Source organism: Cydia splendana, chromosome 10 (assembly GCF_910591565.1).
Source record: "Cydia splendana chromosome 10, ilCydSple1.2, whole genome shotgun sequence".
NCBI lineage: Eukaryota > Metazoa > Arthropoda > Insecta > Lepidoptera > Tortricidae > Cydia > Cydia splendana.
This window is the reverse complement of record NC_085969.1, coordinates 2,164,437-2,182,246: the sequence shown is the minus strand read 5'-3', so window position 1 is coordinate 2,182,246 and position 17,810 is coordinate 2,164,437. Positions and strand designations below refer to the sequence as shown.

Here is a 17,810-nt window from a genome sequence, read left to right as displayed (position 1 = left end):
CACTCCCTTAAACCTATAAAACGATATCCATGACGACTTTTATGACAAAATACGTAGCCGCCATCTTGGATTATAAAATGACGACCGGTCTGGCCTAGTGGGTAGTGACTCTGCCTGCGAAGCCGATGGTCCTGGGTTCGAATCCCAGTAAGGGCATTTATTTGTGTGATAACACAGATATTTCCTGAGTCATGGTTGTAATATTTGTATATAAGTATGTATTTATGTATATAAGTATGTATATCGTCGCCTAGCACCCATAGTACAAGCTTTGCTTAGTTTGGGGCTAGGTTGATCTGTGTAAGATGTTCCCTAATATATATATTTTTTTTTTTAATGATCATCGTTTTCGAATTCTGCACTCCCTAAAACCTATAAATCGACATCCGTGACGACGCAAGTTATCTTTATTTTCAGATCTACAGAATACAAAGGACAAAAAAGAAGCGAGGAGGTAATGAAACAAGCAAAAATACAGATGATTCCTCGACGCAATTGGGTGATTCTTAAATTGTGTCCAGATTTTTTTGTCATAAAAGTTTTTATTTTTCACATATTACTCTCACAAGTTCCGTGACATTTCGACCTTGTAATTTTTTAAGTAAATGTTTTTGTTTATCTATGAGGATCTCACTAGAATAATATAATCAAGGTATGTTTATATTTGATGATTGAAATAGTAACGCAAAAAAAAATATATATTTGTGTCTTATATTCCTGCCGAAGACTTTTATTTTACCTTTTCCTTCTACACAAGTTTGGCCAAGTAATAAGAATTTAGGGCTCTCAATTTTATTTTGACTTCTACAACAGTAAAGCTACGAGGCCATGTTTGGTATCGTTTTCGTATAAATTCGCAGTACCAAATTTAGTTAAGGTATCACATTGACACCATTCCGAAGTAAAAACATATAAACTTATTAAAATACTTTCTTTTAAACTCCTCTTCACGCTTAAACTGCTGAACAGTTTTAATTTAAATTTGGTACACATATATTTTGAGTCCCGAGACAGGACATAATAAGTTATCTGAAAAATCATCCTTTAAAGGTGTGAAATGAGGTGTAGGGGGGAATTCAGAATTGACTTCTTGAAGTTAATACTCTTTAAGTTTAGGTTTGAAGTCATGTTTTTTTATCATTTTTAACTAAATCAAAGATGTAGACCATCCCAAATTTCATATAAATCGGTTCAGCGGTTATTGATTTCCCGTACAAATTTCCACGCCACTTTTCACACCTTCAAAAGATGATTTTGGTTATAAGATCTATCCTATGTCCTGTTCCGGGACGCAAACTATTTCTATACCAAATTTCAACGAAATCGGTTCAGCGGTTAAGCGTCAAGAGGAGTTTCAAAAAAACCGGCCAAGTGCGAGTCGGACTCGCGTATTAAGGGTTCCGTACATTAAGTCCGACTCGCGCTTGACTGCACATTTCTAATAGGTTTTCCTGTCATCTATAGGTAAAGAACTATTTTGTGTATTCAGACGGACATACATACAGACACACGAGTGATCCTATAAGGGTTCCGTTTTTTCCTTTTGAGGTACGGAACCCTAAAAAGATTTTATTTTATTTTGTGGAATGGTGTCAATGTGATACCTTAAATGGATTCAGCACCCCAGATTTATACGAAAACGATACCAAACACGGCCTAGCACCTTCACTGATATAGATATATCAAGATAAAATTGAGAGCCCTAAATAAACTTTCAAGGGCGGATATCTCAAAAACTATTCAACATATCGAAAAAATTGACGGAATAAACTTGTAACAAATTAAATTAACTTTCATTTTGTATAAGTGGCCATGTCGCTGAGATGCATAGTTTCCGAGATATAATCGAAAAACCGGAAAATGGGACCTTCAAAGCCCCCTCTCTCCCCCCCGCTCAAGGGCTACGGCCGGGGACTTTTGATATGCTCACCTCCTAACTTGTCAAACCGAGTTACGGAGTCAAAAATTGTGTTCCGAGCATTTCCCTCTACAACTTTTGGAGCATTCGTTGCCTGACCTAAGTAGCTTATTGCATTTCTTTAAAAACTTTTCTGTAAAAGGTTGACGGGTGTTGGGTGTTTATATGGTTTCGGTCGATTATTATCATTTGCATTGCCCATGATGACTTACTAGAATTACGAGCACACGAGACACTAATAGTAGTTTGACAAACCTTGGTTTTCAAGAGGTATTTTATATTGACATTTGCTGTCACAAATTTGCTGTCAGATTTAGTCGCAAACCGCACGCAAAGTGCACACAAATGTGTCGACACCTTGTTACGGAAAAGTGTAGACACGGCGACGACACTTTGTTTCGAAACAATTCTAGACACATTGTGTGGATTCTGCGACTGGAATGGTTATATGGGAATAACATTTACTAAGTCTCATTGAACTTGAGAGTACCTGGTCTTATATCCACATTCTCTAAGTTCATTTGATCTTATAATAGACTTTCTAAATGCTATTATAAGAATGTAAGACTAATATCAACATGGCATAATACTATTATGAGCCTCTCGCTCTTACAATAACATTTACTAAGTCTCATTGAACTTGAGAGTACGTGGTCTTATATCCACATTCTCTAAGTTCATTTGATCTTATATTAGACTTTATAAATGCTATTATAAGAATGTAAGACTAATATCAACATAGCATAATACTATTATAAGCCTCTTGCTCTTACAACAACATTTACGAAGTCTCATTGAACTTGAGAGTACCTGGTCTTATATCCACATTCTCTTAGTTCATTTGATCTTATATTAGACTTTCTAAATGCTATTATAAGAATGTAAGACTAATATTAACATAGCATAATACTATTATAAGCCTCTTGCTCTTACAACAACATTTACGAAGTCTCATTGAACTTGAGAGTACCTGGTCTTATATCCTCATTCTCTTAGTTCATTTGATTTTATATTCGATTTCTAAATGCTATTGTAAGAATGTAAGACTAATATCAACATAGCATAAGAACACTGTAAGTGCGTACTTTTCTGATCTTACTAAAGCTATAATAAGATCAACAGCAGCACTTTAGTAAGATATTAGAGTGATATAAGATCAAGACACTTATATCACAAAAGAGAAGATCAATATAAGATGGTTTGATCTTAAATCGTTTTTGGGAACACTATTGTTAGTATAAGTAAAGCAAGGAACCGTTATTTATTCAACATGGCCACATCATTTGTATTCAGAATGCTTAAAATACTCTAATAGTGCGCTTGAAAAATACACCTACATCAATGGCTGACTATCAATACAAAATAAAGAAATAAAATAATTACAAAAATATTCAAACACCATATTTGAGTAGGCGCATGAAGTTTGAAGTGTAAAACAGGGTCTACTTTACAATAAATAATATTTTCCCATGTGAATACTTACCCTGAAACATAAACAGACGATGATAAACAGCACGTTATTATATTTAAACATAATTCATAAAAAGTTTGATAAACACTTACACTAATATGTTTTTGTCACGTTGCAGTTAATTCCACCCGTATATTTATACTTCACAAATAGAATGTTTCAAACCAAAATAAGCTTATTTAGGCTTACAAGATTGTAACGTTCGACCAATATAAGCCTATGTAGGCTTACAAGATACTTACGTTCGACCAATATAAGCCTATGTAGGCTTACAAGATACTTACGTAAAAGCGATATTAGTCTAAAGCAGCTTAATATAGTTTTGAAAAAGATTACTGTGAATGCAAACAACATTCAATTAGACTGATATTAGAACGATATTAAAATAAATACGCTTATGCTTTGTGCCCAAACCCGGGCTTATACGATGATATAAAATCAATACAAGAGCGACAAAATTGTAGTCTAGAGACTGTTGTTAGCGTGATTTTGCTAGTTGGGCATGGGCTTCTGTAGTATGCTTTGTAATTTGTAATTGATATAACGTGGAATGCAAAGTATTGCTCAAGGCGTACCTTACAAGCAAAAATGCAGGATTCGTCATAAAACGTTTCATAATGCGGTATCTACGGGACGTAGCATGGTTCAGCAAAAGCACTCGCATTCACAAAGCTAACTAAGGGCAAGGAATTTCGCTTTGTGGGCATTCTCGGTCCACGTTGAGGGTTTTGCCTTATTTAGCCAAGTACGTGATTTATTCTAGTATTTATTACGTATTAATTAGATTTATCGGTGACAGAACATGTATGAATCAATAATAGCTGTTCTTTGTTGTTAGTCAGTATCTTGTGTTTATTTGTTATGTACTTACAATACAATACAATACTCTTTATTGCACACCTCACATTAGGGTGGTTCAAAAAACATTTTTTTTTATTTTCCTACGGGGCACCCCCTTATTTTGTTACACTTATTATGCTGATAAAATACACCAAGTTTCGTAATTTTATCTCAACTACAAGGGGGTGCTACAACACTTTGAAATTTTTCAAAGTTGTATAAAATCCAAAAAAAAATGTTTTTATTATTCAGAATTTTATTTGAGTATCTGGTTTCACACTATTTGCACATGTGATTTATAAGTTTTTAAGTAGAAAAACATTTTTATTTCTATTTTTTATAATTTTTCAAAAGTAAGATTTTATGAATTTCACCTAAAAAAATCATAAAAACTAGAAATAAAAATATTTTTTTACTTAATAACTTTTAAATCACACTTTCAAATAATGTGAAAACCACTACTTACATAAAAATCTTAAAAAAAATAAAAATCTTACTTTTGAAACATTATAATAAATAGAAATAAAAATGTTTTTCTACTCAAAAACTTATAAATCACATGTGCAAATAGTGTGAAACCAGATACTTAAATAAAATTCTGAATAATAAATACTTTTTTTTTGGATTTCATACAACTTTGAAAAATTTCAAAGTGTTGTAGCACCCCCTTGTAGTTGAGATAAGATTACAAAACTTGGCGTATTTTGTCAACATAACAAGTGTAACAAAATGAGGGGGTGCCGCTTCTTCTAACTAGAGTTTGAATTTTTCCCATACAAACGTGAACCACCCTCTCACATACACGTAGTTTACAATAAATGTACAATAACATAAACAAAGACAATAGAGGTAACAACCAGCAGTCTTATATCGCTTACTTATTTGCCACCACACATTTACATTTCGTATAAACTAGTGCCTACGCCAATTCTCGGTATTAGTTGTCAAGCGGACCCCAGGCTCCCATGAGCCGGCGTGGCTAAATGCCGGGATAACGCGACGAAAATGATGACTTATTTGCCACCGTCGTAAAATTAAATTCTCCTTCTGACGCCTTTTACTTATTCTGCTTATCCCGCACCCTTCTGATACTATCTGAGAAAACCTATGCCAAATTTGGTGTGATATATGTATTTGTTTTGATCATCCAAGTTCCGACCATGACCCGGTTCAACAAATCAGAGGGATCCAAGGGCGGAAATCTAGAGTTTTATTTGTTCAGCGAAATATTAAGCGTCGCGGCGGATCACTGCAGAAAAATGTAATGCAGGAATTTGACTCCCATAAACTTATCAAAGACAATACAATTAGATATTGCGATATATAAGTTCTGTAAGAGGATGGATAAACGTGAATTTTCTGTCGTGTATTCGTTTTTAGTTTTTGCATTTTGTACCTACTTACTGTTTGCCAGTACACATACGCATTTTTTTCTGATTTTCCAGATTCTCGATCAAAATGTGTTTTTTTTTATTTGTAAAAATATTTAGCTTCGCTGCAGATAAGTAAGTATGACACAGAAAATTACTCGAAGAGAAAATGCATGGTAAGTATAGATGGTCAAGCAGATCTTGTCAGTAGAAAAAGGCGGGAAATTTGAAAAGGGTAGGCGCGAAGGGATATCGTCTCATAGAAAATTTGAATTTCGCGCCTTTTTCTACTGACAAGATTTGCTTGACCATCTATAGCTTATCTACAAAAAACCATTGTAAAAATGATAAGTATTGGAAAAATGTAGGTACGCTGTTGAATTTACGTTATGGTCGTTATGAGTGAAATTGATGGAGCTTTAAGTAGTTAATTATCTTATGAATAATTACTTGACTGCCCATTTACATTTCATTACGATTCACGAGGGTCGTCCGGCAAAATCTATTCGTTAATATTAGCATACGTGGAAAAGGAAATATATACGTTTGTTTACAATGTTTACGTGCTTTCGACGCTTGCGGAAAGATTTCCATTGGGAATTGAATTGATTTTTTTTCCTCTTCCTGTATTCTGATTGTGGATTAAGAATGTTTTTATGTCAAGTATCTGTGCTAGTCGAAATTTTTGCCTATGCTACATATTTTGTACAATGCTAGCATATACCAAGAGAAACTGCTATTCAATTTAGATATAATATAACGTAAACAACGAAGTTTTTACCTAACAACTAACCAGCTTTACCTACTCACTGTCGCAGACATTGTAGACAATTTATAACACCTATATTTTCGGTCTATCATATAAACAACAAGTAGTGGTGAAAAGTAGTAATATTTTCCATAGTATTATTGCCTAAATTTGGAGACATCAGAGAACCTTATTATTATGTCCTTAAAGAAAACATCCCGAATTGGGTCAAAGTTCGAGCCCACGCCACCTAATAAGACTTTTTTTTTTCCCGGATGCCTTCCAATTTATACCATATAAATAAACAATGCCAATTACTCAGCCTTAATAAGGTCTACACTACAGGGATTTCCTCGTTGTTCTCGCAATCAATTAGAATAGGGCCCTTTAATCTTATGCCTTTGTAAATAAGTCAGGCTTCTGCGGCTATTATATTCTCTATGTTATAGCAGATTGAAAGAACTGTCTACTAAATACTGATAGCAAGAAAAGAAAAGCAGTGTCTTGTTATTTCCTCAGCCTCCGAATTTGAGCTATAAAACAACGAAAGCAATTTGTCTAAATTCTCAGGGCCGTTTTCTATTCGGGTTTCGTAAATGGACAAAAAAGAAAAACGAAAATGAGATTTTTTTGTCGCATCTTACGCGTTTATCTAAAATGATATTCATGAATATACCTACCACAATTTGAGACTCGTCTACATGGCATTAGATATCTAACAAATGAAGAAATGTTTTTTTTTTCTAAACACCGGTTCGGCAATAAAAAGATGTGGGTTCGAGTCCCACTTGGGCCAGAATTGATCATCGTTGATTTTTTCATTGTGATAGACATCTGTATATACAATTTATAGACTTTGCAAGCCCTTTAACTTGTGATGTGATATAAATAAGCAATCACCGTTACTTAGCTAACTTTAATAAGGCCTTCAGGGATTCCATCGTCGGGGCCGTCGGAGGCTTGGAGACCACTCATTCGGAATGGGAAGCTTTTGATGGCTCTATTTATACGTTATACGTCTGCCTGTTATATTTGCTATTACATCACTCATGGTCGTACTTTCCCAAATATTCGTGTTAAGGATGACTCACGCTAGGCCCGGGCCGAGACGTCCGACACGTCATTTTCTATGACGGCTGATCGGTGATCACGTGGTGCTTTCCATAGAAAACGAAGCGCCGGAAGTACCGGCCCGGCCCCGGCCCGGTCTAGCGTGAGTCAACCTTTACATTTATTTTCTAAATATAGCAAACGAAAGTGATATAATACTACGGGATAAAAAAAATTAAGAAGTGAATTGCTGGCAACGGACCGAGGCTATTTACCAGAGAAAAACAAAGTAATTCTAGAGATTTGTTGGCTGCCGTTATAAATCAGACTAGCGGACTGTATTGACGCCTGTGTACCCATGTCAAAATATCCTTTATTGCCAATATTGTACAGTTGTTCAGCATCAATAGAAACGGATAAAACAAAGCTCAAAAATCAAAAGTAGGTAGTAAAGTATCGAAAAATTATAAATAATAAATTATAAAAGTCTGTTTACTGCAGTACCAATTCAGAAAAAATTGTAAGGTGTATTCGGGTATTACCGAATGTCGGATAATTCCGAAATTCAGATGAAAATCACCCTTAATTCCATCATAATAAAAGTCTCTTTTTGGAATTATTCGACAGTTTTCGACATTCGGAATTACCCGAGTAAACCTTACCTATGAAAATAATTTGAGTCTCGGCAAAGGTCATGTGTGATGTAAAATACATTTTATAACAGAAATTATCAAGTGAAAAGAGGACTTGAATGTATTAGGGATGACTCACGCTAGACCGGGCCGGGGCCGGGCCGGAGCTTCCGGCGGCGCTTTGTTTTCTATGGAAAGCACTACGTGATCACCGATCAGCCGTCATAGAAAATTACATGTCGGACGCCTCGGCCCCGGCACGACCCGGTCTGGCGTGTCATCCTTTATGGAAGTGGGATATGGGAATAATTCTACGCAGACAACGTCGCAATCAAGGCTACTAGTGACATACCTACATTCACTTAAATCGATTAGCGAAATTAGAAGCAGATAAAGCTTGAAATGTATGTAGGTCACGCATATGGCAATGAGCTAATGGAGCAAAACGGTCGTCACAGATCAGTGGCTCCGTCGTTAAGGATCCCACTCCTGATTGCCCTCATCTCCCTGAGCTGGCTTCGCGGAGTAATTGGCCAGTTTGTTCATCCCTACTAATAGCTCTGTCTGTCTTTACTGTAACGCTAAACCGCTGAACCAATTTAGATGAAATTTGGAATAGGGAGAATTTGATTCCCTGGGCTGGGGCGTAAGAATAAATCATTCCATAAGATCGGTTAAATTTCTGATCCGAGGGGGAGGGGTCAGATGGCAGTCGTTTTCGTAAAACTAGTGCCTACGCCAATTCTCGGGATGTTGCCAAGCGGACTCCAGGCTCTCATGAACCGTGGCAAAAGCCGGGACAACGCGAGGAAGATGATGAATTGATGATGAAGAGGGGTTAAATTTACTATGGGATGGAAGTACTAATTCTATGCAGGCGAAGTGACAAGCAGAAGCTGGTAGTGCATATTTCACTTAAGACCATCTTCCGCGAAATTAGAAGCACGTAAAGCTAGAAATGTATGTAGGTCACGCACATGGAAATGAGCTAATGGAGGCCGTCACAGATCGGCGCGTCGTTAAGGATCCCATCCTGATTGCCTTCTTCGAGTCCCTCAGGAGCTGGCTTGTCGGAGTAATTGACTGGAGTCGTTTATAGACATGTAAACTTGTTATCGACCGAACGAAGTGAGGTCTTAAAACGTTTTTCACGCTGTCCGATTCTACATCGTACCTATATCGTATCATCGTATTACTATATCGGATTACTATGCCATTGCATCTCCGTAGATGGTTCCTGGCCACTAGGTTTTGCTTGAAATCACTAACCTGGTCAAATAGCGCCACGGTTGATGACGTTCTGGAGTTGCGGGCTTCATGCCAAAGAGGGTACTGGACTAAGACAAGGAAAAAACCTTTGCTAGCTGTCGTAAATGAGGAAATCTCTGAAGAGCATATTCAGCCGTCATTCCCATTACCAATGTTTCAATTAGATGTTTGGGTGTCAAAAATTGAATTACATGAAGTCTTGTACAGCGGTTTAGAATCTGTTGTTGGTGCAAAACACAAACACAACGCCGATGCTCTGCGGATTGATGTGGTTCAAGAACTGAATAGAATTTGTTCAAAAGAAAGCGTTAATGCAAAAATGAAAAAAGGAACTCTCTCTAGCAACTGCCTTTTTCCAATAATAGATATCCGATTCCGATATGAGATCGGACAATAAAATTAACGGTGCACTTTTTATGTTTGTGGTTCTATGATTTATATTTTAGAGAAATAAAAAACAATAGAAAACCCTAAATGTATGTATAACCCAATTGCATGGTGCTAGTCAGTTCAGGCTTTGAATGCTCTAACGTAAAAGGATTCGTCAGTGCAATCTATGTGTAGTGCCCCGTGAAATGGCATCCAATTCAATTTGAAACCCACATATGTGATGGAATGCATTGCATGCAATGCATTTTAGACGTAATTTTAAACGCTTTTCACCGAACCGTTTATAATTATTTTAGCCTCCATGCCGAGAAATTATTTTCATGGAATTGAGAAAAACATAAAGTAAGCAATGTAAGCATACACTTTTCGAATGCATCAAGCAGGAACAATGTAAAATCTGGGTAGATCTCACCCGTTTCTTCATATCATCACCGTTATACCTTCATAGCGATGTCCTGACTTGTTGCCACGGTTGTCTAAGGAAGTCTGGCAACCTACTCGCAGGCACTAATATTGACAAATATTAGATCCGTGCACAGAAAATCAAATTTCATTACAACACACCTACTTCAAAGACCTAATCATGAAAACTAATTTATAGGCAGCTATACCTCTTCCGTAAGCTTGTCGCTAACCAGATTCAATAAGAGGTTGATCAACTTCCAACCGAAGGGCTCACTACCACTAGGGTCTTGAACTTGAAGCTTGTCGAGATACCGTTAACTCTTAAGTAACCGAGTTGAGTATAATCTGGTATAATTTAATCCTTTAGCGGCCAAGATCGTCGGTACAATGACCACAATTCGCCTTGTGCGCCAATACTGATTGAGATGAGAGCTTGCGATTCGGCATAATGTACCTCTATATGTATGCTCAGTGGCGGATTTGCCCTAAGGCCCAGTAGGCCCGGGCCTAGTTTATAGATGGGTGCTGAGGAAGGGGCGCAACACTGCAAATCCGCCACTGTGTATGCTGACTATAGCGGCAATAGTACAGTGTATCAGATGAACCACATTTTAGAGCAATGAGAGTGTTGTAGATATTTCTGGCATGCTAAAATTTACTTAGACTCTTCGTTAAGACTCGAGATAAAATGACCAAGAGGAGCCAGTCGTTTGACTAGTTTATTATATACCTATGACGTCAGAGTATCGACAGGTTTGTTAAGACAACAAGTTTTTATCTATTTCAGTCCTTGGTGCAACATACGTCAATCGACGGTGATGTACACACTCATCAGTGAGGTGTCCGTGGAACTCGGCAATAATAGTTTTATTTTTGTTTTACGAGTTACGAGATAGTTAATTTGGCTACGAGTGCTGAATATGTGTCCCGACTGTACTGAGACACCATCATCATCATCATTGACTTTTCTTTGGAACATATTTGACGCTAAGCCACAACATCTACTGTCTATTTAGTTAGACTAACATCGTCGCCCGTCTTTAGTCTTGGCAAACCTCAGCTGATCCGATGCCAAAAGATGCCTCAATTCGTGTCGCGAGACCTTAATCTAACTTAAAAGGTTTTAATCTCACTTTCAATCTCACAGAGATCGCGCGACTGCGACGAGTAATTGAAAGAGTGGTGTAATTTAGTTTTAAATTCCGTGCTCCGTGCTCGAAGTTCCTTCGTCCATTTAATCTTTCCTGTCTTCGGGCAATGGCCGTTATTGAAAACTTGGCAGATGCATTGTTGTTGCCGGTTCGGGGTCGATCGATGCAAATTAATGCAAGATCTTCGCAGTTACATCCAATATATCACTTCCTCTCGTATCAATAATTATGTTAGATACAGTAGTGCAGGAAAGTGCATAGGTTTAAAACGAATTTCAGAAGTAAACTACTTACCTATTATGAGCAAAATGACTTCATTCATTCTCGAGTTCTGGAAGATCAATGTTTCTCGTACCTACTAAAAATTCTCACCTAAATCGATATATATTATTTAAGTACATTGGTACATAACAGTGGTCAATCGATATAAGGTCGAGTTCGTCTATTAAGCTAATCTTACACGCTAAGTGGCGTTATTGACGTTTAAAATGTTAAATTAGATCATACTATAAGTACTCTTTGAATTAGATTATGTCGTGGACATTTTTCTATAGATTCGAAATGAATAGAAAGCGCTAGGCGTCCCAGTCCCAGTGGCCCCATTCTTGTACTGACATTTCGATATAGAAAATGCGATGTATTGTATATGTGTGTAGTTGCAGAGTGCAATCTCGAGGAAACATCACATTTCGTTCATAGAATTGTTTCCAACATTACTTTCTTAGTTCTATTCCTAGAATCAGCGTCGTCCTTGTTGGGAACGTAAATAAGAATCACGGGCCCGTAACAGGCGGTCCCTAAAGGACTCGTCACCGAGTAAATTACTGTTCTAATAAGTGTTTATACTTTGTCAGATTTATTACACCGGATCTGATACAAGGTGGCCCTCTAAGGAAGCCCACTGTGATGCACAGATAAATTACACGAGTACAGTTAAAAATGCTCCTACTACGGCGGCAAGGCAAAAATACATATCGCGTACTTATGTATTTTTCAGTCGCCTCTAGCAATGTATGCACGCCTATCTATCCTATGTGTATAGCATTGGCTATTTTGCGAAATGCGTTGTAGGCACGTGGTAGGGACTTAGGGCAAACTGAATTTATTATTGAATGTTTGTCATGTGTCAGTTATCAAAATAGCAATAGCCACTAGGGGAGCTACAAGAAATTGGCTATTCGTCTTGCGTATTTACCCTAAACAATAGATTACCAGGGCGCCAAATGTTAAAATCACCTGTGACAACTGTTCCAGACTACGAGTATATCAATAACGTAACAGGTACGTGTTTACGTATATGTACGTAAATGCTAAATAATCCGCGACCCCGATAAATCGTTGGAGAATTCAGGGGATCGGAATTCATTGCGCTCTTTGCCGCCGCCGCCGCGGTATATGGCGCGAATTCAATATGTAGGCTGCTAAGCTCCGTAAGCTCTAGCCGTTTACAATTCATCAAGCAATATGCCGACGGAGATAAGGTTCGTGAATTCTCAAGCGTAGCATGCTTATTGATATGGTTAAATTTTGAATAACAAAAAATTAGGCAAGCTCTTTAGATATGCATTCACCTTGGCAAAATGGTCCAACACATAGACTAGATCGACTCTAACGCTGATAAACGTAAAGAAAGTAAAAGGATTACAAAGAGGCGGTGAGTTCACCATGTTGTCGGGTGTCGACAGCGATGACTGCGCTAACATGCAAACAAGCCAAGTTATATTCACAAAATGTCTCCACCTGTAGGTACTAGCCTCAAGTACCGTACCTACATTAGTAGAAATGATTACCTTCAATAGGAGTAGGTAATTGAAGACCAACGTATTACACTGGTTTAACTAAACGAAACAGGCGTGCTAAGGCCTCAAATCTACACATTCGTCACAGTCACAGCTCTTGTATTGCAATCCCTTCTAATCTTCAGCAAACACTGCCGAAAAAGGGCATGGTGTCTCATTTGTGGTATATCAGTATCTACGATAAACATATATATATTAAGTAAACGTGATATTGTTCCTTAGTCAGTGGACTTAAGGTCACGAGCGTAGTTTTTTAGCGAAGAAGTGTTTATAAAAACGTTTTAAGGTAAATTGTTTATTTATTCACTAATAAAAAAGTAATTAAATAATAGATAAAAACATTGTTTAGATTCATTGCTCAGAAATTGCTTCCGCTACGGTTTTCCTCGAAGATTTTAGATAAGAAGTCTACTTACTAACATAATTCGTACCTGCCAGTGTAATACGTAAATATGAAGTGTCAGTGAGAATAAATAGTAAATTGGTATAATGTAATAGTTAAAGGGTTCGTTGTAGTACGATAGGATTTGTGTAGGTAGCTAGGTCAACCTACTGATGTCATGCTAATAACAGCAACTGGTCAAATGTTTGACGATGTCTATACCCAATAACCTACATTCGAGCAAAACGCATTACATTACAAAATTAACGCTTACCTATTACCTACCCAAACATTTATTTCCTTTCGTTCATTAAATTATGTAACACTCTCTGACATGGAGCAGAGTCAATTTAACTGTTTACCAAGTTCGTCAGAAAGCTATATAACTTTAGTTTCGGGTATCAGTATACTATACACAAGTACACAATAGCTTGTAAACTCGGAGCCAAACGCAGTAACTGCTTCTCCAAAAGGACGCATCAATTTTAAAACCTATGTCTCTAGAATAAGATTTAAAATTGCATAGAAACTTGACCGCACAACATGGTACGATACGTGCTGCGGTTGCCTTCATCATAACCGTGGATTCCTTTTGCTTTTCGCGTTAAACGACAAAGAAACCAGCGTAACTGAGACCCTAATAATATCCAAAACAAACATACGTAATAGTACATATTTATACTGGTTACTATGTTTGTCCGACTAGTTTGATATTGTTTAACAAAGAATAACTCGCTTATCGCGCCCGTGACTCGAAGACCTTTGACCTTCGCTGTTTACAAAAACTGAGTTACGGTGCCAAGTTGCCAACTCGATTGACGCGTTTGAACATAATTGCATTCGATTTGAGGAATGACTAAGATCTTTATTTAGTGTCTTTGAGCCATACTTACTTAATAATACTCATACGACGTAGTGTACAGTTCTAATTACTTTTGTCTTTTGGCTGTTGCCATAAGAGCATAACCAATTAGGTTCTTGTCCCAAAGTTAAGAGCTAATAAAGCCTGATTTTCTATTGAATTTTATATCATTACCTACAGTAGTGACAATTCTCGTAATTAACAGTGTGGTACTAAACTAAACTAAGTAAGTACATACGTAGATAGCGCTCTGTAGTTGTAAATACCTAATCTGACATAAAGGCAAAAATTAAACCCCAGCTGGCCAGCAGTGTCATCAAACTAAACAATGACATGTACCGTTTACTAACGCCTTCCGTAGATCCTATCCAATCCAGTTCAGTTGTGGTGATTAAATGTAATGATTCGTTCAAAATGAAAGCAAATTCATGGCCTGAGTGACTCTACAAAAACCCAAATTGATACAGTGAGCGATTTAGTTTTAAGAGTTTCTTCGTTTCATTATTAGGTGATTGGGGTCCATGATGAAACATCTAATCTAGCACAAAAATGCGACCACTCGATCTTTACTGGATATCCTCAAAAAGTATGAATTTTAAATTTATCCTAACTAAAGTGGTTTTTCAGTGTAAGTACCTAAGTAAGTACTTACCTATAATGTCGGTTTGTTGTTCTTATGGTGGATCACACTGTCTGTTAGGTATATAACATTATATAACATCGTGTGACAGGGATAACATGATATATAATACCTATTGATAGTACTGAGATGGGATCACCATTACTATATAAGTATATTTAAAAGTTTCCTACGCAACTATTGAAAAGCTTTTACTGCAAAACTTCGCTACTACTTTAGTTTGCCTTAAAAAGTGGCAAGACATTTATCCTACTTATATGTACACATTCCAACTTCTAGGCACTAAAATTGAAGTTTATGCAGCGCTATAAATTTAAATGTAGCGTCTGCAGAATTTGCTAAAATATTATAAAAAGCATATATGTTTAAATGCAATTAAATGGCGAAGTATGCCATTTATAATATTGGAATTGTTTTAGTTTAGCTATAATCGAATTAAATTACGGAGTTGGATTTGGATTTAATTAATACTCGCGGAAGGAGATTATTATCTCAAGCAAAGAACAACGATTAACACATTTTAACTACATAAATAGGTACCTACTAGACTTGTTTGTAATTAATATGACTCCGACATGCTCAATTTCAATCATAAAATAGGACAATTGCTGCCAATATTCATCAATAAACATCGATATTGTCCGTTAAGCAGCTTTCGGTAGCAATAAATGCTGACTAGAGAGGAATATCCGGGGCTGAATAGGGACAGATCTTGGACAATGGAACGCCACGCCAGCTGCCTGTTGCCCCGGGAAGGGGGAGGGGGAACAGGTAGCCCGGGCTAGACCCCGTTAACGGCAAGCCGGGGCTAACCTACCAAATTTAACGAGGCTAACTTTACGACAAATTTATAAATTTGTGTGACGATAGAGTTTGGTCGGTTAGCAATTCCAACCTTTTTTTGTCAACTTTACGGCCGTACACAAACAGTCGTGGATATTTTAGGCGTGGAGTACATATTTCAAAGGAGTTACTGTAGCATTAAAGAAGTGAATTTTCCGCATTGCGCTTCTAGTTTATTTTCAGGCCAATTTGCAAGGTCTGCATGGTTTGACTATAATAGCTGTGGATCGTAACTGTGCTGACGCACGCCCGTAACGAAATGGGGCAATGAAACAGACGAAATAGTTCAAAAGGTAATGTTGCAACGGTTGCAATTTGAAGCGTTTTACACGACTGCTCGAAAACAGTGTAATGTTTAACTGTTAGTGTTTACTTTATCAATATTTATTACTTGCAACAAGTTGTATGTAAAAGGGATATGTTTAACTTTGTGGAGTTGGGACTTTATTCAAAATTAACGTCGGGTCACTCCCAGGGGTAAAAAGTTTGGTCAGGAAAGGCAGGCGTAATGAAAACCACAAATTGAATAGCATCAGTGATTTTGAGTTTCGGTGGTCTTTGACTCTATTGGGAATTATGTTATGTCTAATTTTGCACCTGTGGCTATAGCTATAACTGATGCCTGATAGACGTATTTTAAGACAAAATAATTTTTAGTCGACAGCTATAGTTCGTTTTTTTAGCATTAGAAAAAGACTACACGATCTTGACGTGTCTTTTAATTGAAAAACGCTTTTTTTATCAGTAACTATAGGTATTACTTATGAAAGAATATAGGTATAAAAAAAAGACATGTCAAGATTCTTTACCTTTTTTCTAATGCTAAAAAACGAACTATACAATATAATTAACTAATCATAACAATGTATTATGGAAACGATAGAGCAGGTATATTTTATTGGCTGTCTGATAGAGGTAGAGGTATATACAATCTGAATAAAATCTTTCTAAGCCTATTTAGGTACTCAAATCAAACAGGTAGGAATAAACTAAATACCTATTATTTATATTATGCAAACAGGACAGCCCTAAAGGGCTCTTTTACAAATATGACTCTACCAAATGGAACATCGGCAAAAATCTGCCTTCGGGTGTCTATCCCTGCTATCAAATTAACCACGTCGTTAAGATGTACGAGTCCCTAACTTGATAGTGAGATAAAACATCAAAATAAAGAAAAGATAACCAGTTTTTGATGATATCGAACTCTATCCTAACATGTACCGATGTGTCGATTGAACTCGATTGCATCTCTAGGTCGACTCTACGTAACTCATTTACATATGTTTGTAAACTAAAGTGGGATATGTAACCCATTTTCCTAAAAATGGAATGGTTGAACCTTTGATCATAAATTAAACACATCTTATATTTAGAATTTAAACTGACATATTGCCCCAGAGACCCAAATTTTTTACCACAAATTTAATATCACAGCCTCATAATTTGACTCATTTATCATCTGAGACACTTAACCTGAAGTATGCAAATACGATTAATCAACCCTGTAATAAACCCTTAATATCTATGGTAATGTTCAGGCTGGGATGCATACCGCGAAAGCGATGTTGATGAATATGAAAACTTTGTCCGCGGTGCAGACCCCTCGGGCACACGCCATGGTTTTATCCTGTGTGTCTGTCACCGAACCATCACACGCGATGTAAACACTAGCGCAGCGGGCGCGCGCGAAGCCCCTCGCGTCAGGTAAGGCACTGAGCGGAGCGCCCGGAGTTCGAGCGACGCGCGCCGCCCCGCCCGACACCCCTGCCGATAAAGCTCGAGGAATGTCTCGTCAAGTCATCAAGCTTCCACTGTTTAACTATTAACAGGGTGTACTCTTTGATATGTGATAGTAGCAGAAAGCAGAGAGCCTCCTGATGGGAAGCCATTGTCGCCCATGGACAAAGCAACATTAATAAAGCCATTTATGAACACCCTGAAGAACTCTTCTTGAAGAAAACCAAACACATCTGCAGCAGCAACAATTAAAAAGTTTTAGAACTAAGTGAAGACACTTTTTTATGGAGGACTTTTGCA

The 17,810-nt window shown here is 37.2% G+C and overlaps 1 protein-coding gene across 1 annotated transcript in view; it reads right to left on the bottom strand.

Annotated features, from left to right (window-relative positions):
• LOC134794192 (uncharacterized) overlaps positions 1-17,501 on the bottom strand; it is a 63,279-nt gene extending 45,778 nt beyond the window's left edge. Inside the window, exon 1 of the mRNA XM_063765930.1 lies at positions 17,326-17,501. Within this exon, the coding sequence (XP_063622000.1) occupies positions 17,326-17,391 (66 nt within the window). The 5' untranslated portion in view covers positions 17,392-17,501. The remainder of the gene's footprint in view (positions 1-17,325) is intronic.
• Positions 17,502-17,810: the final 309 nt, after the last annotated feature.